General features: G+C 44.6%; 4 protein-coding genes across 7 annotated transcripts; 2 read left to right on the forward strand and 2 right to left on the reverse strand.

Moving 5' to 3' along the window:
• The first annotated feature begins 368 nt into the window (after positions 1-368).
• urad (ureidoimidazoline (2-oxo-4-hydroxy-4-carboxy-5-) decarboxylase) lies at positions 369-1,552 on the forward strand. The gene is made up of 2 exons (XM_075452296.1): positions 369-914; positions 1,042-1,552. Exons 1-2 carry the CDS (start codon positions 740-742, stop codon positions 1,389-1,391), a joined length of 525 nt encoding a protein of 174 aa, XP_075308411.1. The 5' UTR covers positions 369-739; the 3' UTR covers positions 1,392-1,552.
• A 138-nt stretch (positions 1,553-1,690) lies between these two features.
• On the reverse strand, positions 1,691-4,409 carry pdx1 (pancreatic and duodenal homeobox 1). Its single transcript, XM_075452295.1, has 2 exons — positions 3,829-4,409; positions 1,691-2,541 (listed from the first exon to the last, which is right to left on the reverse strand). Exons 1-2 carry the CDS (start codon positions 4,205-4,207, stop codon positions 2,156-2,158), a joined length of 765 nt encoding a protein of 254 aa, XP_075308410.1. The 5' UTR covers positions 4,208-4,409; the 3' UTR covers positions 1,691-2,155.
• Positions 4,410-5,471: 1,062 nt separating this feature from the next.
• On the reverse strand, positions 5,472-8,899 carry LOC142369895 (uncharacterized). The gene is made up of 3 exons (XM_075452303.1): positions 8,752-8,899; positions 8,193-8,267; positions 5,472-6,862 (listed from the first exon to the last, which is right to left on the reverse strand). The coding sequence occupies exons 1-3, from the start codon at positions 8,838-8,840 to the stop codon at positions 6,511-6,513; spliced, it is 516 nt and encodes a 171-aa protein (XP_075308418.1). The 5' UTR covers positions 8,841-8,899; the 3' UTR covers positions 5,472-6,510.
• lnx2a (ligand of numb-protein X 2a) lies at positions 8,784-22,070 on the forward strand. 4 transcript variants are annotated; one of them, XM_075452300.1, is made up of 11 exons: positions 8,784-9,151; positions 12,431-12,989; positions 16,569-16,804; positions 16,892-17,029; positions 17,222-17,421; positions 18,418-18,831; positions 18,949-19,122; positions 19,341-19,518; positions 19,608-19,833; positions 20,113-20,271; positions 21,315-22,070. In XM_075452300.1, the coding sequence occupies exons 2-11, from the start codon at positions 12,586-12,588 to the stop codon at positions 21,448-21,450; spliced, it is 2,265 nt and encodes a 754-aa protein (XP_075308415.1). In that variant the 5' UTR covers positions 8,784-9,151; positions 12,431-12,585; the 3' UTR covers positions 21,451-22,070. The 4 variants fall into 4 exon arrangements, with proteins under 4 accessions (XP_075308415.1, XP_075308414.1, XP_075308416.1 ...); XM_075452299.1 differs by lacking the exon at positions 8,784-9,151 and adding an exon at positions 10,073-10,216; XM_075452301.1 differs by lacking the exon at positions 8,784-9,151 and adding an exon at positions 11,729-11,787.
• Positions 22,071-22,093: the final 23 nt, after the last annotated feature.

A 22,093-nucleotide genomic window follows, 5' to 3' on the forward strand; every position in this document is an offset into this window, starting at 1 on the left:
AATGGACCAGACTCAGTGAATAATTCCCTACACTCCCTATATAGACCAGTGAGCAGTGCTGACCAACATATCATTGGGGTCATCAGGTGGGAACCTCCTTTCATCAGTTGTAGCAGCTGTTTTACCCAGCTAAAACAGCCACTTTGAGACACAGGAGTGCAAGGTTTCTCACACTGATGACCAGGAGACGTAATCCATTGAAGTCCATTTATTTTAAACAAAAAGCAAATTAACATGACAGGATTCCTTTGTCAGCAGGTAGAAAATCTGTCTGCTCCCACACCTGTGTTCGATATATATATATATATATATATATATATATATTTTTTTTTTTTTTTTGTCAGTTCAATGCTAATAACATGATGTAGTCCAACACCAGCAATCATTATACAAACATTAGCTTTTGGAACTTGAAGTTAACAATATTTTGCTGGAAATACAAATATTTACATTTTCAGTGCAGCTTTTGCAAGCCATGCTGACCTGTGCGCACTTTACGCGCCAGGCAACACATCAAATTAAGTCCCGCTTTTAATATTCACGGCACTGTTTTGCGGATCCCTGGAAATTCAAGATAATTCGTTGTCTGACTAGTCTGACTAAGAAAACATGAACCGGTCACACACTGGGGTGGGGGTTTACTCTGTGTACACAAGTGCGTTAACCCGTGTTGCAAAGTATCGTCCGAAGGTCATTATACACTGCCAGTGCAACCACTGAAGAGTGCTCCCACAAAAACATGGACATCGCCGCCGTAAATGCTCTCCCCTACGAAGATTTTGTGAATATTTTCGGGAACGTGGTGGAGAAATGTCCGATCATTACAGCTGCTGTATGGACAGGGCGTCCATTCGTAAGCTTGGGCGCTTTGGAGGATGCCATTAATGAGTTCATTGATGCTCTCCCGGAATCAGGTGAGAACCTTCTTTTACATATGGGTGTGTGTTTTGCGAACTACCGCCACCATAATTCCCTGCGCACGCGGCGGCATCGTTCTATCACCTACATTCGGAGCAGTAACCAGTCTTCACGTGTTTCCAGGTAAAGAGGGGATCCTTAGGTGTCACCCGGACCTCGCGGGCAGGGACCTCCACAGCGGCACGTTGACTCAGGAGTCGCGCGAGGAGCAGGCAAGAGCCGGGATGGACGCGCTGAACACCGAGGAAGCCTGGCGCATGGCACGGTTGAATGACGAGTACAAGAAGCGCTTCGGCTTCCCGTTTGTCGTCTGCGCGCGGATGAACGACAAAGTGAACATCTTGCGTCAGCTGTCCGAGAGGTGCCAGAACGAGCGCGCGGTGGAGAGGGCGCGCGGTATCGACGAGGTAAAGAAGATTTGCCGCCTGCGACTCCAAGGTCTCGTGCTCACTGACTCTCCGAACAAGTTGTGAATCTTAACCGGCGATGTTTCCGTTGGATTGCCAGAGGACCAGTTTAACCACCTGAATGCAGGGACTACCACTGTTGTCAAACTTAAAGCCTGGGATATATTCTTTATTTAGAAAAATGATCATGTGTGTTATTGATCCATCATACCCCAGGATGAATTATTCTAACAATAAAACATGTTCATCACTGATTCAAATTCAGGATATAGCTCAGATTTATTTAGACAGACACGAGTGGACACTGATATATGGAAAATAAACATTGTTGACATAACACACACTTTCATAAACATAACTCCTTACTTTCCCCTCGCATGGGGTAAAAGAAAAAGTCCACCATTTAATTTGACCAAGCAAGCATTTTCACTGGTGAAACCCTGTCGTCTCCATGGGAAAAGGAGGTCTTCGTTGTGTGATTTTGTTGTCTCAGTCTGCCCTCTGGTGTCCAAAATAGAACATCTCAAAGCACATATGGCGTACGATCAAGTGAAATCCCTTTGGTTAAAAAAAGACCAACAGAGAAATCAAGAAGGGGGACATACCATTTCAAATGGGTCTCGGGAATGGGAGGACTTTATTTGAACTGTCACGCCTTTATTTTAAGAAAGAGACTATTCTTGATATCATCACCGCTGATTCCTGTCAAATGAAACCACTTTACAATGCGCGACTGAAGTCTGTCTACTGAGTTTCCATTAAAACAAACTTAAAAGGGTCCCAAGTATTTAGAAAGGCTCCAGTCTTGAGTGTATGTGCCTCCTTCGGGTCTATGCGGGTTCTCTGGGCCCAGACGCTGACAAAGTGTGGCCGTGCAGCGGGGAAACGGAAGGTGTCGTGGTGTGAGGTCCGTTTGTGGAGGACACCCCTCCTGAGGCCTCCCCCTGGTCACCTGAGGTGATGGAGGAGTCCTGGTCCGGATCCGATCCCCTGGCCCTCCTCCGGTCCTCCTCCTTTTTCCACTTCATGCGCCGGTTCTGGAACCAGATCTTGATGTGGCGCTCGGTGAGGCTGAGGGTCAGCGCAAGCTCTACGCGCCGCGGCCTCGAGATGTAGCGGTTGAACAGGAACTCCTTCTCGAGCTCCAGCAGCTGGGCGCGCGTGTAGGCAGTCCTCGTGCGCTTGTTTTCCTCAGTCTCAGCCATCACGTAAGACCCTATAGCCACAAAGAAGTGCAGTCTTTACGAAATGAAATATATATCCTACTGTATCATTAAAAAAACAACAACAATTATTTCAAGAAGTTTTGTCGGGACAAAACTCTCAACCACTTCCATAAATAAGCTGCTTCTGTAGTTTATATCTGGAAACAGATAGAACTAAAAGTGGACTGTTTACCTTACTTTGATTATGAGTTTTCACAGGGCTATTTTCTGACTATTCATTTAATTTATTCATTTTGAGCGAAGACAGGATTTATCATTTTATTATTTGGTGTTTACTGTATAAAATGCCAAGACTTAGGCTACGTGCATTGAACAACAAAATAAAAAAGTAGTAACACATTCAAAAGCGGCCACCTTGTAGATTCTATATCATGGACAGTAAAAGCCACAGAGCCTGGGCTATGCGTTAGTAGCTTTAAAGGGTTAGTTCAGATCTTGGATTAGCACAGATTTATATCTAATGTGATCTTCATATTCAAAAATAAAAATCGGTGAAATGAATGTGAACAGTGAATCTTAGTTTATATGCAGAAATAGTTCACAATTCAGGTATGATTTTTTTTTTAAAGTACATACATTTGTCAGAACACAATACGAATGCAAGAGTAACGACAAGACTTTGATCATAGACTTATAACTTGGACCTATTTAATTCTATTTTAGAAAGATTTTGCAGCTTCAACCTCTTAGAAATGAAACCCAATTGCAATGTAATAGAATTCTCAAAACTTTTCCTAATTTCAAAATGATCTCACAAAAGCTGAGTTTAAGACTCAACCAGAGGGAGGCTTGAGACGTTATGGAGCTGTTTGAACTTTACCTGTTAAACTGCAAACCTTGGGACTCAGTGTAACCATGAAAAAGCCTTTTAAAGCCCACATAAATCAAAAGTTTGTGTGGTAGGTTTGGGGGATTAACGGACTATTTTACTCGGTAGTATTCAAAAATTGGTGGTTTAAGATGTGGTGATTTGTAAAAAAAATAAATAAATAAATAAATAAAATAAATGTTATGTACAGATAAATCCCACATTTTTTTAAACGATAAGACCTGATAACAGCGAGCGCTGACCTTCCGGGCCATTTACAAGCTGACAAGGTAAACTAAAACACCCACGAGCATATGGAGCATGATGTCATTGCAGTCCTCATAAAGTTTGAAACTCTCTTGTTAGAGTCCTTTGCCAGAATAAATAAAAGTTCCCTTTTCTGATTTGATTAAACCGTCAGGTTCCATATTGAGAAATTAAATACATTCACTAATTTTTGAGGGCTTACCTGCCCACTGTCCCTTCCAGGTGTGAGAGTGGGATTTAGTGGTTTTCATCCAGGGGAAAGGGAGGTGATATCTGCTCTGCTCTCCCGGGTCTCCATAACCTGGAGGCTGGAGGGACGGCTGCTGGAGCCCCTGTGGGTGGTGGAGGTGAAGCACACCTGGATCATCCCGCATGCTGGGTAGATTGTAGGCAGGGGCGATATCAGGGAGGCTTGCCTGCTCCAAGGCTCCCAGGGACGGTGATGTGTAGACCGAGTGGACCTGTCTGCTCATGTAGAGGCACGGCGGCGGGCTGTGGCTGTAGTCATCACCCTGTGATCGCTGGTAAACGCAGGAGTCTTTAAAAACCTGAGTGGGATAGTAGTGATCTTCTCGATTCATGGCTGGCGAGGACCCGAGGCTGCGGGGGCCGTTTGCGCGCACATGCACCGTACCTGCGCCCTCCCAAGGCGTGGACCTTCAGCTTTACCTGTCTGTGGCGCAACTGCGAGGCCCCGGCAGCTCCACACAGGTGTGTCACTCTGTCACCATGTGACCGCGGCGCCCGACTCATTGGTTTCACTGTTTGCTCAGAACGGCAGACCTATGGCGCTCAGTTTACAGGATATTCTGCAGCTTGGGGACTTTTTTTTTCAGTAAATTGAACAGAGCAGCGCGTAAATCAAGTCCACTCTGTAAATACTGAAACGTTTACCTGGCATCCACCTGCGTATGTCCCCGGACAAGTGAATCTGCGGCACCCTGCTTCCACATACAGAGTTAGCATTAAACTCAGAGAGCATGGAAGAACGTTTCTCGTGTAGGACAGATTGGATTACCATCAAACAAGGCACCGACCGACTTTTTATATGGATATATATCTCGTCTGCACACTACACCTGATAAATCGATACGTATGGGCGTAAACATTGGTTGACCCGCGATAAGAGACCTGCACGGAGAAACAGTTGTCTTGGAAACTCAGCTGCAAAAAAAAAAAAAAACCTCTAACACCACAACCTATGTTCCACTGTCTTTTTCCCCCGTCTTCTGGTCATCCCTCTACCTCTTTCGGAGTTTTAAAACGTATCCATTACACTTTTGTAGATGCGTCATTTAACACCATTTTGCACGCGTGGGCCCGCCGTCCCCGCACGAAGGGCCCTTGGCGACAACAAACTGGATGCACTCTCACCATGTTTGCCGGCCATTAGCCTGTTGGCGGCCGCGTGTGTGTTCGCCCCATTAAACAGCAGCTCTCGTGGTAAACCAATTAAGGTGGAGAGAGCGACTGAACTCAATTAACCAAGGGGCGAGTGGAGCGCGTCTCCAAGACTCGAAAGCTCACCTGCGACGTAACATGCTGTAAAATGCTTATTATGCAGCTTATTTTACAGGATAATCCTGCTTTTACTCTGACAGTGTGTACGGTACCAATAGACTATTTGCACTGAGATCTTCAAAAGCAATTATGGCACTTTCCACGGTATCTTAATGGGGCACTCAGCGACGCAATAAAGTTCAAGTAAACCAATTCTATGCAAAACACTCCCCCTGCACAATGGCTTAATGGTATTTATATTTGATCACCGTTGCAAAGAGGAAGGAAACAGTTAACCCAGGCTGTTCTCTACTTCAGTGGAGATAGACAAAGTGATTTATGAAGCATGACACGCGTTAAAGGCATTTTAGACAACTTTCCAGACATTTTTAATGGGCAGAGGAGAAGAGATGGAACCAAACGTCCTGTACCGGTGGATGTGGCCACAAATATGGACAGCTGTGGGAACAATAAAAAGATTCTGGAGAAAGGCCAAATGGATGGGGAAAGATATAAACAGCACTACTGCACTTTTAATGCTTGAGCAAATGTCCATCTGCTGCCTCAAAAAGCACCTATAACCCCACAAAACTCCATGAAAATGCTGCTTGACAAGTAGAGGTTTAATCTCTGGATTATCATTTTTACTGTAACTATTACAGCCTAAAGTAAATTGCATGTATTTGTGTGTCAGAGGCTATTTGTTCAAAAGGAGTCAGGTAAAGTTAGGATAGTTAAGAAAACTTTTTTTTTTCTTTCTTTTTTCTCTCCTTTGACAAACAAAACCGTTTCTGATAGCTGGTCCATGCATGTCAGAAAGCTGGACGGGCGATAAAATGTGCTTACCCGGCTGACAGGAGCATGGCTTATGTAAACATCACGGCCAGGTAAATAATAACTGAACAATGGTAACGACATTCTCACTGAGATTAAGTCTTGTCTGCTCCAAGCGACACACAAGTACACCCAACAGTGAGGCCCGTGAGAAGGAGTAGAGCAGAAATGTTGGCAAAATAAGATTTCCAGGGAAATTTCCACATACAGGTTGGCTGGCATTTTACTACTTCGTATCCTGGTGGGGGAAAAAAAAGATTTAATCTGGGCTGTTTGGGGAATTTGAAGGGCTAAACTAAGCATATTTAGACTTTAAAAGCTAACAAACCAACAGGCAAGATCGCCATCCACCTCCTTTTTTATGAGCAGAGGAATGAAAAGGTAAAGTCCTCTGGTTCTGTTTAACAGCAGGTGAACAACGCAGGTCTCCCCAGTCTGTCTGTGGCGCTGTAAGGTGCGGTGGCTGATCAGAGATCTATTTCAACTCTGCTTCTGTGCTTCCAGGATGCTCTGTAGAAGAAGTGCTCCTTCCCAAAACGACCAAATTCATTCAAGAAGTCTGTATCTTCCTGTTTTTGTCTCTGTTCTGTTCATCAGCATGTCGCCTGCCTCTGTCGTCTCTGTGTCTGTAGCGTGTGTCCTTATCTCTGTCCAGCCGCTTATCGTGGTCTTGGCGGCTGTCCCTGTGATTGTGTTTATGGTCCGTGTGGCCTCCATAACTCCTGTGGTGTATTGGAGGTGTTCTGCTCCTGTCCCGTCGCCTGTCCGGGGACTCGCTCCTCAGACGCCCCCTTGTGGTGGAGTGTCCGGCTCTGGGCTCCTCAGTGTGCCGCTGCAGACCGGTGGAGCGCAAGGTGTTGAGGAGGAAGCGTTTGTTGGTGCTCCTGAGAGGGCATTTCAACCTGACAGAGAAGCGAGCAGACACATTTTATTCAGTCATCCGACAGCTTCAAGTAACACGACTATGAGAAAGACAAATGGATGGTGATAGAGCCATGATACCTCACCAAAACACTCATGTTTCAGAGTGATGTGGATATCACTGAGGATACTGAACCCCCTCTATATGCATGTCAACCCGATTTAAATCTCTGCAAACAAAAGCCAATTAATAATACAATAAATCCTAACTTAAGTTGTTCTTAAGTTACGACCTGCATCTGTCCTCACTGAAGATGTTTCTGTCAGCTCCTTAATGAGTTTGCTCAGGTTTCTTTGAGTCCCCGGCTCTGATGCTGGAACAAACAACACCATGCTCCAAACACTGAAGGTTCTAAGATTCCTAAAAAGTTTCAAGTCTACTCTGTCCTTTCTTGGAGCCTCTGTGTGTGGATGTGTTTTTTTTTTGTTTTTTTTTTCTCAATTGTGTTAGACAAATACTGAGGTATACAGCTACACAGTTACTCAGGCTTTTCTGGACACCAAACACTGAATAGCCAAACAATAAAAAGAAGTCAAAGGGAGAGATTTATCGAAAGGGTGCAAACGATGGCTTGCTGAGTGTAACTGCGTGTCACATGAAAATAAAAATGACTCTTGAGGCTCATTGTGTTCAAGTCAGTATTTTGCAATGTGTTTTTTGTGCATGTTTAGATCAGCCGACAGCACTGCCACACAGCGATGCATCAGTCGAATGATATTGACTCCAGCGGAGTGGTTCCAAAGAGAACATATCAAAGCTAAGCAGATGGATGTGCAGACTTAAGTGGCGTCTTCAAGGTTAGCTCCAAACTAGTTTGTGAAACATATCTGGAAAAATAAATAAGCGATGACCCCATGTGTGCATTCAAAGCTTAGAAAATATATCTAATGTTAACACATTAGGGCATTATCTATAATGCACATTTCAACCACTGAAAGTAGAGCGAGGTTAGGAACTGCAGAGGTGGTCCTGGCCGTATCTGCAATTCATTTATATTCATTGAAAATGTTAAAGGCTGCTTTTATTTGTTTGACCATAATCATGTACCTGTAAGTGAACGCAGCATGGGCTCTTTACGGCCAAGTACACTGAAAAATTAATGTGAAAAGACTATCTGCTGTTGTTATCACAGACCAATTAGAACCTGAGCAGTCGCACTAATTGAGAGTGCAAAGCATAACAAAACAAACCATACACAGACTTATAACTAAACAAACCACTGAAGGCTAAGCTGATATGCAACAGTGAGACATCATCTATGACAAGCGCATGCAGGCTGATACAGATGACATTTCAAACACAGTGCTCACCATCCTGCAGGGCCCATGGTCTCTGCTCTCACTCGAGCTCTGTCAGTCTCCTTGAGGAGCTCATCTATTGCGCGCCTGGATGGACAGATCCAGAAAAACAACACACACACAGAAAGGGGAGTCATTTGAAGAACGACAGGGCGTGGGGAGAAGCTGAGAGGACAAAGAAGGCGAAAACTCCAGGTGGAGCCGACGGGAGAGTGATCTAATAATGTGAGAGAGATGCTGAGAGTAGAAGTGAATCATGAGGAGTTATTGAATGAGGGAGAAGCAGCAGTGTCCCCGTTTGACCCGGCCCGCTGAGTCAGCAGAGGGGACTCACTGATTCAGCCGACCTTTAACAACACTTCACAGGCAGCTAATGTATATCTGAAGGCCTAATCTGGCCGAAGACATGGAACTTATACTTCTCTGACAACACAGCAGCTTGAAAACTACACACAGGGCTACACTGCGACTGATGGCGTAGTGTAACAGTTTTTGAGGGAACCCGTCTGAAGTGTGTGCAGACGCCAGCGGTTAACATTAACCGAGGATAAATCTTTTTAAAGCTACTCACTTTTCCAACTCGTTATCTTCCGCCATCACGTACTGACGTACCGACGTTGCTACTCGTGAAATTTGTTCAGCTAAAATCGATGCTTGCATGCTAAGTAACGCAACTTGTTTATCTCCGAGCGAGGTCCTTCAACCGAGGACCCCGTATAGCTGCCTTGAACAGTGCCTGGTCGATTCCAGCATCCACAAATCCTCCGACCCCCGCCAATTCAACACGTCCTGCCAAATATTAAAGATACGCCGAAATTGTTTGATTATTGTCGAATATTTGGTTGTTTGTTTTGATGAAAGCAATTAAAAAACAATGTGATAACTTCCTGAAATTTTCAGTAAAGCGAAATCATTAGTACCACAACTCAACTTCTGCATTGCAAGTAAAGTTAAAGAGTCTTGCTCTTACGGTGAGTATTAACCAGGAATATGTGTATGGCATAACGAACCAAAATGTCCTCGATTATGTACACTGATTTTTAATGCTGCAGTTGGAAAGTTCTTTATCAAGATTATTTCATGTTTTGTATTATTTCAATATCTGTATTTGCGAACTAAGCATTGTTGTCAATTTAATAAACTGGAAACTTTTTATGAACATGGTAACTTGTACTTATCACCCTAAATGGTTTACTAATATTTATAGACTATTCGAAGACACGAATGAATATTTGAAACAGAAAGTAAGAAACTTCCTGTTTGTGATTCACTAGCAAAGGTAATTTTCTGAAATTGGATACCCATTTTGTTTATTATTCTAATATTATGCCATCACTAAAGCAGTTAGTCCTAACTTAAAAACTCTACATTATACTCAATGTGTTATAGGCCTAAAAATATTTAACATAGGCTTTTATTGTTACATTTACGTTATGATAACCTTGATATAATATGATATACAATGAGATACAGCATGATATACCTCACAGAACAATTAAATCGTTAGTTGTTGAAGTTGTAAATGTTGGTAAACATTCCGGGAACGTTTTCTAAAAGACCTATATGGATACAACAAATTAAACCTTTAGAGAACCTATACAGAATGCATTCTACTGGTTGTAAAAACTTGAACTTTCAATCCTCTTAGAGCGCTCTCTAAAGCCTTAGTGTCATTAAAGAAACTCTAAAGGTTTCACCTGCAAGTAGCATTTTAATGCTCCCATTTTCATATCTGACAAATCAAGAAGAGGCGAGGAAAGATTGGTGAGGAAAAAAAACAAAAACGTTTTTGGGCAGGCGGTTAAGAAGCCACCTCTAATTCTGCTCCGGATTGACAGTAGCAAACCCCGCCTTTACCCATTGACGGACAGCGGTGGGCGGGGTCAGAGCCCCCAAAGGCACGGGGGCGTTTTCGTGCGGGGTTTGCGGAACGGTCCTTTCGTTGCGGCGAATGCGTGATTGAGGTCCCGCAGCCGATAATTGTTGCCCCCCTCTCTGGGGCCCGAGCGCACGGCGCGGAGGAGCAGCCGGAATAGGTAACTTCACATCTGCATACATTCACTGTCTACACGAACGGTGTCAGCGTGTGGCTGGCTTTGCATTCATATTGCCGTTGTCGCTTCTTCTGTCCTCGCTTTTCCGCTCGTGGAGGGTGGGATGGAGTCAGACAGTTGGGGGGCGGGGGTGGGCAATGATTTTTAACAATGTTCTAATCTAAGCAAATTGCTCCGATAGAAATCATGACACAGCAGGTGGTGCCTTGCCGAGGTAAATTAGGACTATGGCTGGGGGAAAAAAGAAAAAACTGATTGCAAATTTAATTTATATCAGGTTGAGTTTTTGTTGTCATCACTGCCTTGTCTGGCTGTAGTGGAAAAATAAAACCAGCCTATTGCATTACTAGCAGAATGGCTGCGGGCCTCTTCTTGCAAGTGGCTAACAGTCTTTCTGGATTTTTTTTTTGTCTCTTTTTTTTTCTTTTTTTTTTTTAAAGATGAGGGATGACGACACGGGTTTTTATATTAAAAAAAATGTAGGCTAAGCCGAGAGGACCTGAGTTTTTCAGTCTGTGGCCTAAAACATCATCTCATCTCCTTTTGAAAATGTAATTCCTGCTCGTAGCAGTCCCTGTCATGTGCTATAAGATTAGTTTTGTCATTTGTGGAAACTGAACAATGAGCAAAGACAGGTGCATGGGCAAGACTGTCATTTATGAATGTAGGAGGGAGTGCAGAGACAATAACAGCGTGGCTTTGAACTCAGGTATTGAAAATAAGAAGCATTTCACGAGCATTTACCAGTCTTTGTGGTAGTTGTGTAGAATAATCTGTTGCAACAGAGTCTTGCTCTGGTTAAAATAGATTTAAGTGCTTTTCCTGGCCAGGACTCTGGAATGTTCACAGTGAAAACCTGAAGACTTTACTTATTGATAAAGATTACTCACAGGGGCTGGTACCTAAAAAAGCTCTTGTGCTTGGCGAGTGTGCGTGTTTGCTCTTTGCCTGTGTGAGGCTTGTGCTTGCATGTCTACAAGTCTGAGTGTGATGTGGTGATGTCACAGCTTTGTTATAGGAACAGAGAAGCCTTGTGTCCTCATGATTAATTCATGTCCAGCTGCGGGATAGAGACAGAAGCAGCCAGTCACACACAGACAGGAGCACGTACTTGAAGGAGGCAGAAATAAGTAGCTACCGGTCCGGTAGCCAAGGAGACAGGAGGGACAGGTTGTCACAGAAATGGGTAGCCACGGAGATGAGACGAAAAAAGCAGCCAAAAAGCAGCCAAAAAGCAGCCAAAGGGATTCTCATCATCATCATCATCTGTGCCGTCTGACAAGCTTTCAGGCTGTAGCAGGGAGGAGCAGAGCATCCTGCTGGGAGTAGTGCATCTGTTGTGTCCCTTCTCTGCATCCTTCTCTGGCTACACTCTGAATGTCAAGCCCCACTGAACAGAACAGGATCCAGGTCGTCATGGAGACAGGAGCAGACCCTTGCTGGAACAGAGGCAGGTAGTCAGTGTGGCTTGGCTGGCCCGCTGAGTGGAGAGGCACGCCCTCTGCTGTCCGCTGACGGCATCAGGCCCACAGGGGCTAATACAGCTGCTAAAGGTCTGAATGGCTTTGGATGTGAAACGGTCAGCGCATACTCGCTGCATTAGCTCTGGGGACAATGTCTGCTCGCTGAAGTGCTTTATTTCAAGAATGTGCTTTAGGCATGTTCTCTTTCTGTTGTAGAGGAGACTGAATGCATCCACTGTACATGACCTGAGCCATTCTACCATTTTCCTATCTTTTCTTAAATCTCTTTTGTGGGTTTTAGTGGCATTCAAAGCTTCAACCATGTATGCTCCCTCCCTCCTGTCTTTTCCTAGTCTGTTTTCGCATCTACTTGCTACTTACTACCACCTGCCGACACTACTTTCCCTCTCTTTTGCTTTCCCTATTCCTCTTTCTCTGATCTGTGTCCTCTCTCTGCTTCAATCCCGGATAATTCCCTCTCTGTGGAATTGGAAGATTGAAGCAGGCGAGAGTAAAAGAGAGATTATACTGTCAGATTAGCGGACAGGAGCAGCAATACATAATCTCTGCACAGTCACACACACACACACACTGTGCCACATTCGATCTCGTGCAAACACACACGTGCACAAAGCATTTGCCCCATGAATAAAAGCACAAAGTCATAATCAGACACTGGTTATTTTTCCTGAAACATCTGTTGAACCCTTCTGCTGTGCCCTCTGACCTGCAGGGTGATGTGCCATCAGCCACCGGGGGGCATTTGTCCTCTCTGCAACCTGTTCAACCTTTGAAGCTTATGGGATAGGAGTCTGCGTGCCCCTTCCCATCCCTGCAGCCCCACTGGAGTCATTTGTGCCAAAGCTGAGCTGTGCTGAAGGAGAAGAGATGGGCAGCCCAGGCTGCGAGGTGGATGTCGCCAGGCCGGTGGAGCCAGCGGTGGAGCCTCTGTGTCCAGAGTGTGGGCAGATCCACCGCAGCTGGGAGAACCACCTTTATAACTACCGCCTGGAGGTGGATGACGACCTGGTGTGCCACATCTGCCTGCAGCCGCTGGTGCAGCCGCTGGACACACCATGCGGACACACCTTCTGTGCCCGCTGTCTGCGCAGCTTTCTCCAGGAGCGGGACTTCTGCCCTCTGGACAGGACACGGCTGCAGCTGCAGGCATGTCGCAGATCCAGCATCTTGGTGCACAAGCTGCTAGACAAGCTGTCTGTATCCTGCCCTTTGAGTCCTGTCTGCTCTCTCAGCATGCCTCGATGTGACCTGGAAGCACACCTCAAACACAGGTAATAAATATGATATATAGACTAGACAGATCAATGCTTGAGAGCTGTGTTTGCAGGATTTCACAAGCTTTATAGTGGTAATGAAGCTTTTATTTCAGCAGTGTCGGAGTTGCTAAGGCAATTAACAAAGACAGAAGGTACTTGGTTTCATATTCCGTAAGAACTTGCTGGCTTGTTTCTCAACAGAAGCTGTGGGTAAATAATAGTTCATTTCAGATAGTCTTACCCACCGTTCTTTAACCTTAAATGTCCCCCCCCCCCCCCATCCAGACGCTTTGGCTTTTGGCCCATTTGGACCAGGTGCTGTGAGACCCTGAAGGGATTATTGAGCTGTAGGTCATGTGACGGAGGATTAGTGGTTCCCTACCGCAGTCATGGGTTGGTTGATCGTGAGCTTCATGTTCTCATTCCACAATCATGCTGGGCAACTTCAACACCAGAGACCTTTTCAACCACTTCTTCTGTGAGACAGCCAAGGGCAACCCTGGCCTGTGGTGAGTGGAACACTGCGGGACGTGGTCAAGTTTTGGGGATGACAAAAAAGCATTTTTCTCATTGACCACTTCTGACTGCCACTCACTTTGCTTTCTTTCTTGCTTTATCTATCCTGCCTTCTCAGTCACGCCGTCCTGCGCTAAAATTGAAGGTGCTGTGTGTGAATTTACCCATAGATCTGCTCTGCTATAGGGCACCCAGGATGTGTAGTTATTGTTGTAGACAGAAACGGTGCAAATTCTGCGTATGAGTAAACATTAAAGCAAATGCAGCAGTGCTTGGTGAGTTTAAACTACTTGCATTGATATGTCTTCATCTGGCATTGGTGATATAATCAGTGTTATAGATCTGCGAACAGACTCCCTTGTTGGTGGGTGAAGTCTTTTTTTGAGCCTTCATTAGCTCTTGATTTTATTGTCTTTAAAGCAAGACTATGCAACTTTGGCCAAATGAAGGCCAGTGTAACCATTGCAAGGTGCTCGCAAATTAATTAATGTTGTGTAAGAGATGCATTTTAAGAGAAGTAAAGTCATGAAGCCATTAAAATGACTTAGTTATTAGTATCTATGGCGTATCTGACGGAAGTTTGCTAAAACAAGCTGCTGCTCCTGACAGAACAAGTGAGGCTGTTGCGGCACATGTCCTAAATGCATTTAAGTATGTGTTGTAAGGTTTCTAAATTCCTCTTGATTTGTTAGAAGAGCATCTTTGCTAAATGATAGTCCAAGATCAAGAAAAGTGTTTCTCCTGACCAAATAAGAGGCTAAAACTCCATATTTCCCCATAGCAGCTCGTTTAAACCTCATTGTCATCTGTCCTTTTCAGTCTGGATAAGGGTGCATCTTGGTAAAGGTTGTGCACATCAATATGTAGTAATGCTGAGGGTAAATGTAGCAAGATAGATCAAATGAGGTCAAATGAGGACTAACGTGATATTCTTTAGCAAAGATTAAACCTCGGCCCCACGTGGTTTCACTGCTCCCCTACCCTGCAGCTCTAAGATGCTAACAGGAGCCAAGAGTCTGCTGTCCCAGCGTGTGACTTTGTCAGTCGCCATTGTTTATGTTGAGGATTACGAATTCGATGCCGGACATTAGATTAAAAGATGGGAGTGCCAGGACACAGTGTTCCATAGTGCAGTCAAGGTGGAATGGTTTATTATTGATAGGGTGCACAGAGTCTATGGAAAATATACAGCCCCTTTCCCCTCTCAAGTTGAACACATTTCAGTGTGATCTTTAAAGGGATACAGCTTTTTTTAATCCACAGTCCTGGTACACATTTCCTTTGGAGGCGTCTTCTATTCTTTTAGGTAGAAACATTCAAGCTGAATGGGGTTGGATGGGGTGCTCAAACATTTTCAAGTCTCCAGTCACCCTCTGCCGGGTTCTTGTCTGAACTCTAGCTGGGGCACGATGGGGCTTTTTTCCATAATCACTTTTCTTGGCAGTATACCTTAGTTTATTGTCTTTTATTCCCCCTCGTCCTAACTAGTCTCTAAATCTGTGTTGCAGAAAAAAAAGATACCACTAACTATTGCAGTCACTATCGTAGATGGTATTATTGAAGTTCAATGCCTGGAATCCTTCACACATAATTGTTTGGCAACTCCCAGTGGGCTGTAACGTGCCTTGCAAGAGTCATAACAGAAGCTTTATGAAACACTTCCTGAAATTGAAAAAAACAAAAAAATGAACGTTGTTTTGCCCTGGTGGGAAAAATAAATTTTTCCGTAGGCACCGTGACTGTCAAAACCGATTCACTCTCCCCGATCCAAAGGACTTAAATGACAGCCTTTAAAAGCAAAAATCAGTACAAGCACTGGTTTGATAAAAGTTCGCCCATTTAGTCTCAGAACAATTTCCTGTTGACACTGAGCATGAAAAAGAGGACATGAGAGCTCCTTTCACCTGTAAGCCGCCTCTTACACTAAATACTTCAGAGTCAATTGAGGACGTGACCACATCGATCCTTTCAATCTGTCCGTGTGTGTGTATTTTTAAATGTTTCTATGTATGGATCAGAGCATTCTGAGTTTCTCCTCCAGACTTGCTGTCATTTTAAAGTAAACAACAGCTGGAAGTTAATGGAATTATTGATGCGTGATAATCCAAACATTTATGCTTTTTATAAGACAAAAAACTGCATTAATTCCTCAGATGTGGTTCTCTCCCTTTTGCATCACTGTAAGTATTTGTCATCTTAAACCTTCACTTGGCAAAATAAGTAGCCAGGGACTGACACTGTTTTCAGACTTTGTTGTGCGCTGGAGTTTTCGATCCGTGAATCAGTCAACATATTCTCATTTCTCCGTGCACGCTTTTTTATGACACCTAATCACTTTACAATACCAAATTAGAAATTAGAAAAGTTTGAATTAAAACAGTCATATATAGTCATCTGTGGATCTCGGTGAGATAGGCTAAGTTTAAAATCGAAAAGCTAATGTCGCAAATGGAATCCCTGAAACACTTGGGGTTTTACTTCGAGATTATTGAAGTGTAATGTCAATGAGAGAGTTCACCCTCGGTACTGTGGTTACAAAACAAGTTCAGATCAAGAGCCCTTCGCCACCGTGCTTGGCAACTGACATGGGGTGTTTGGGCTGACTCGATGCAGTGCATTAGGACCAGACACCTCCACTTTGGTCTCGTCTGTCCAAAGGACGTTGTCCCAGAGGTCATGTGGTGTGCTCAGATGCAGCGATACAAACCAAAGTCATACTGCCATGTTCTTTTTTAGAGAGAAGAGGCTTTCCCTGTCATAAACCTTGATATTTAAACATGCTAACTGAGGCCTGTAGAGTTTGAGATGTAGTTTAGAGGAAACTGAAGAAATATAATCAATGCCAAAACTGATGATAAATCATCATCAACAAAGAAAGCTAAACCAAGTGTGGTGGTGCTGCATCCTACAGTGTGTTGGAACTCACCGTGCACTCTCTGACTTTTCTTGTGGAGGCATCAGCATACAAACGAACAAATTCCCTGACTGGATCAAATTACATTAGATTCACTGAGCTAAACCTGATTTTCTTTATGTGTCAGATGGACTAACAAACTGACACCTGTTGCTTGGTGAAAGGTGTCCTGGGACTCAGTGTCCACAGACGAGCGAGGATGGGCCACGATGTGAGAGCGGGGATGAGGGAGCGATGGTGACCAGCCCTCCTAGGTCGCCTCTTTCTCCACAGACAGACCTGAGAGATTGCACGCCCTCGCCACACTCTGGACCTAATAACACCTGCAGCAACGGACCTGTGTGGACGGAAGACGCAGGCCTCGATAACCCTGCCTTTGAGGAAAGCACTGAAGAAGACAGTGAGTTTGGGGTTGCTCAAAGAGAAGAGATTTCCGTTGTTAGTCAAAAAGTCAGCATTCATCGACTCATGTCCCCTCTGTCTGTAGGTGTGGTGGGGCTGGAGTGTGTGGTCCCCAGGGTAAAGCGACCCCTCAGTAATCCGTGCATCCATCTTCTCCGCTCTGTTAGCTCCACCTCCTCTGGCTGGGACTGTCCTGAATCCCCACCTCTGTCTGCTGAGGAAGGTATGTCGTCAATCCTTCATTAAACTGAGTATCCTCTTAAAGCTCTGGATACAATAGACCAGAGACTCTGAAATGTTTCAGATTGTCTTCCCTGTGTGAAAAAGGATAATCACAGGCAACATTGTACTGAAGTAGCATGTGGAAATTACTTTCAGAAATGCAGCTGTGTAATGTGATCTGTTTATCCATTAGGATGTGTGAAGTTGCCCTCCCTTCCTGAAGGAGAGATAACTGCCATAGAGGTCCATCGGGCGAACCCTTATGTTGAGCTGGGGATCAGCATTGTTGGTGGAAATGAGACACCTCTCATCAACATCGTTATTCAGGAAGTGTACAGAGACGGGGTCATCGCACGAGATGGGAGGCTCTTAGCTGGAGATCAAATACTACAGGTCAGACGATCATTTCTGTTTTGGTCTTTCAGCGTTTTTAGCAAACTTTTATTAAAGATATTCATCATTTACACACTCTTACACATTTCCATATAAGAAAGGTTATGACAAATTTTTTTGGCTGATTTAGAGGTTCTACATTTCTTTTACAGAGGAAGAATAATTAGTTGATTCTCATATTTTAGGATAAGATCTTTGAAAAGTGTATATATGTAATTCAGTTTTGGCCTTTGTAAAATATTCAATGACAATTAAGGTCAGCGTTCTTTTCTAAAACTGCCTTTTTAGTTTCTTGACGTGTTCTCAACCAATTTTTCACGAAGCAGCAATCGCAGCCTACCGAATGCTTTTCAGAGACCTGTGTCTGTCCCTCTCTTTAAATCTCGCATTCTCTTTAGGATTTAAGTCAGTTGAGGAGGAGAGTCTTCTAGAAACCCAGCATGAGCTTGGATTTTCACAGGTGGTAGCTGGCCTACCGGCTGATCACCATTTAAACCAGGTCAAGCAAGCTGGTCCAACTGCTAAAAACAGCACGACCAGCGCCCTGAGGCCTTTGTTTGATTGCCACACGGGTGTATCCTGCAGAGAGATCAATCATTTAGTATACTGCAGACTTCTTCTTTTGCGTCCACTTGAAGAGAGTACCTTACACAAACTACCCACATTAAATTTTTAGACATCCAACGAGCTCAACCGCCTGTAACACTACATCTTCTGCTGGCACCTGACTCTTTGCAACCCTGTGTCCACTTGTGATCCAGCCACAGGTCATTCATCTGTTCATTTAATCTGTCCATTAAGCCTTTAAACAATCTGTCTTCAGGTTTCTGACCCAAAATTTTGACGCCTCAACTTCTGAATTTTATGTCAATACCTCTGAGCGCTTGACACCTTTCACTCCCGAACTCTCCATTCTGTTTTTACTTGAGCACAAATAAAGAACTCTTTTCTAACTCAGTTTTAACTCTTAAGTTTTCTCGATACCTCTTTCCCAAGGTGAACAATGTGGACATCAGCAACGTGCCACACAGTTTTGCTCGCTCCACCCTGGCACGACCCTGCACCACCCTGCAGCTAACTGTACTTAGGGAGCGTCGCTGTGCATCTCGGGCTCCTCCTTCATCTTCCTCCTCCACCCCAGCTGTTCCCCATGCCCCGTGCTCCACCCCTGAAGGCACCCCGTCCAGCCCTGCCACACTGAGAATCACGCTAAACAAGCGAGACTCAACAGAGCAGCTCGGCATCAAGCTGGTGCGACGAACGGATGAATCGGGAGTCTTTGTGTTGGATCTCTTGGAGGGAGGCCTGGCAGCGAAGGACGGCAGGCTGCGGAGCAACGACCGCGTGTTGGCAGTCAACGACCAGGACCTGCGCCACGGCACCCCTGAGCAGGCTGCTCAGATTATACAGGTGTGGATGCGTGTTGTCACTGCGGCTGGATTATTTTTGGTTTCATCGTTAAGGACAGATGAATTTGTCACTTCACTTTAATTTACAAAGCACCACCTCTGACAACCATCTCTCTAGGCCAGCGGAGAGCGAGTCAACCTGCTGATTGGCCGACCCAGCAAACCCACCCCACCCCCACCACCAAAATCGAGCTCCACCAGAGACCTCTACTGCCTTGACCACTTCCTGCCTAATCACAGCTCTACTCCGAGTCCTGTGCCCATACACCTGTCCCGTACCAGCACCCACAGAGTGAGGAGACGTGTGTGTGTGTGTGTGTGTGTGTGTGTGTGTGTGTGTGTGTGTGTGTGTGTGTGTGTGTGTTTTTCCACCTCCCTCTTGCATGTGGTTGTATTTTCAGTTCCACCTTTACATAGAAAGAATGTGGTTTATGAAAACATAATTTACTATTATTTAGTGGGATTTTATGATACACTGTTGTTTTGAGGTTGAGCCGTTTTTCTGTGTAGGACCTGTCCCAGTGTGTGACTTGTAAGGAGAAACACATCACTGTGAAGAAAGAACCTCACGAGTCTCTGGGGATGACTGTCGCAGGAGGGCGGGGCAGTAAGAGCGGTGAGCTGCCAATCTTTGTCACAAGCGTCCAACCTCACGGCTGCTTGTCAAGGGATGGGAGAATCAAAAGAGGTGAACACTCCCTCCTAAACTCTGACAACAGGATCAGATGAACATCGGAACTTCAGAGAGCTCTGAATCTTCTTGCTTCCCTCCCTCAGGTGATGTCCTGCTGAGTATCAATGGTCAGGATCTGACGTACCTTAGCCACAGCGAGGCTGTGGGCACCTTGAAGGCCAGCGCTGCCTCACCCTCAGTTCAGCTACGAGTGCTCGAGGTCACCATGGTGGAGGAGCACGATCCTGACGAGCTGCTGCCTCACACTCACGACAGTGATTTTGATGCCAATTGGTCCCCCTCATGGGTCATGTGGCTGGGCCTGCCCAGGTGAGCGCACAGAGGCAGGAAAGAATATCACAGGGAAGAAACTTAAGCTCTGTATATGAATGTGCAAAGCCCGGATGTCTGAATCCAGAATCTGTTGTTCTTCAAAGTTCTTCGGCAACAGAGATTGTGCATGATTTGCTTAACCTTGTTATAAGTGTAAAGAGCAATAAAGTCTGATTTAAGCTAATGCAGAGATCCAAACTATAGGAAGCCATTCAATGTGCTGGTATTTGTCTGTCCAGCCCAACCTTCACTCAGTGTTCTGCTCTTTTCTTACAGCTACCTGCACAGCAGCCACGAGATTGTGCTGCGGAGAAGCCACCCCGGCAGCTGGGGCTTCAGCATCGTTGGGGGATACGAGGAGAGTCACGGCAACCAGGCGTTCTTTATCAAAACCATCGTCCTCGGCACGCCTGCATACTATGACGGCCGCCTGAAGTGAGTGATTAGTTGTTCCTCGCATGAATATGTCACTTACATTAGCAGGCAGATAAACTGTGACCTCCTGGTTGTGATAGATGAGTGGCGTGACAATAGAACACATTACAAGAACAATGCATTTTCATCTTTTTTCATGTTTATTTAGGTGGTTATTTTATGTAATGAAGCTCACACTGACATGCAATAGGAACAACTGCATGATGTTCATCACAGTTCAAAATAAAATACCTACGTGTTCAACGTGAGGCTTCATTTAAAAAAAGAAAATCATCTTGTAGTTGTTCAGCAGCTGAGAGCTCGGTAGGCAAAGATTAGCAGAGTATACCCTCTTCTTTTTACACCAAGCTTTATAGGCTCGGTCTTTTTGCTGCGTCATCACGTCTTCTCTAAAGCAGCTAACAACTAATAAAACCTTGTCTCTGCACATTAATTGTATGCATATAAATTAGAAAATTTAGCATCTGTTGGAGGTATAAAAATCTTGTTCTGCAGTCAAGCAAAGAGGCAAGATTTAGTAAATGAATACATACTCACAGACACGGTACCATAAATTTTCCTGCAGCCGTCGAGTTAAATTGCGTGTCTTCCTCCCTGTGCTTTGTTCATATAACATCAATTTAAATTGATGTTATAAGAACAACATCAATTTCTACTTATTGATGTTATAAGTAGAAAATGTTCTTTACCCAGAAATTAAAGGATACATATGGTGTTGATGTATTTTTCCTCCTACACAGAGAGCAAGTGTCGCCAAAGCTTTTTAAGTCTTGCACCATAGAGCTCCATTGCTGTAAAAGACTAGCTTTTGGCTTGCATGGATTACTTTTTTCTCATTTCCCTCATTAAAAACTTTGGCCACATTTAATATGAACATCCAACATTAAAGAAAAACATCATAGATGTGCTTTTATGAAATCCTTTTCATTTAAGGATTATTAGCTAATTATTCTTGTCCTCATACGATACTGCATCACACCAACCTGTCAGGTCCTGTTTATAGTCCAAAAAGTACATGCTGACATCTTCCTGTGTCATTCTAGGTGTGGTGACATGATAGTGGCAGTTAACGGCCTGTCGACAGCAGGAATGAGCCACTCGGCACTGGTTCCAATGTTGAAAGAGCAGCGCAGCCGGGTGGCTTTGACTGTGGTCTCCTGGCCAGGTAGCCTGGTGTAGCCAGGACAAAAATCAGCAGGCTACGCACTCCGGAGTCCACGCAGAATGTTCTATATTGGGAACGACCTTGGCCAAAGTGAACTGGTACATGCTACTGTACATCGCTCCATACCGGGCTTAATCCAGGACCAAAAGCATTCAGAACTGTAGTAGACCCAGCAGGACTAAGCCTGTCCTGACCAGGTGGGAACTGATCCAGATTGTACCACGTCACTCGACAGACTGCACTCACAACACACTGCTGTGTTCATATGTTCATGTCTTCACTCCCACAGGGAGATTGGTACTGCAACTGTTAACAGGCGATCTGTGCTGTATTCACTTTACTGGGCAGTGGTAGAATCCAGGGTTGTATTCAGGTGGACGCAACGTCGCAGGTACAGAAAGTTAAGAAATAAAAGTGGTCTGATCCTCAAATGACTTTAATCAAGAGATTGTCCTGCCACACCAGCGCTGTATCCATCTGAATAAGCCTCAGGCCTTATTAGAAACCTGCCACATCCTGGGGGCTCAGCTGCCCTCATCACCATGACAACCAGCTGTCCCATCAGCTGGCATTTTATACATGTGTGAATGCGTTTCGTTTGTTAAATAAACATTTCCTTTCAAGGATTAATACCGTGTGCTTTTCCATATCACAAGA

Source organism: Odontesthes bonariensis, chromosome 20 (genome assembly GCF_027942865.1).
Source record: "Odontesthes bonariensis isolate fOdoBon6 chromosome 20, fOdoBon6.hap1, whole genome shotgun sequence".
In the NCBI taxonomy this organism is placed as follows: domain Eukaryota; kingdom Metazoa; phylum Chordata; class Actinopteri; order Atheriniformes; family Atherinopsidae; genus Odontesthes; species Odontesthes bonariensis.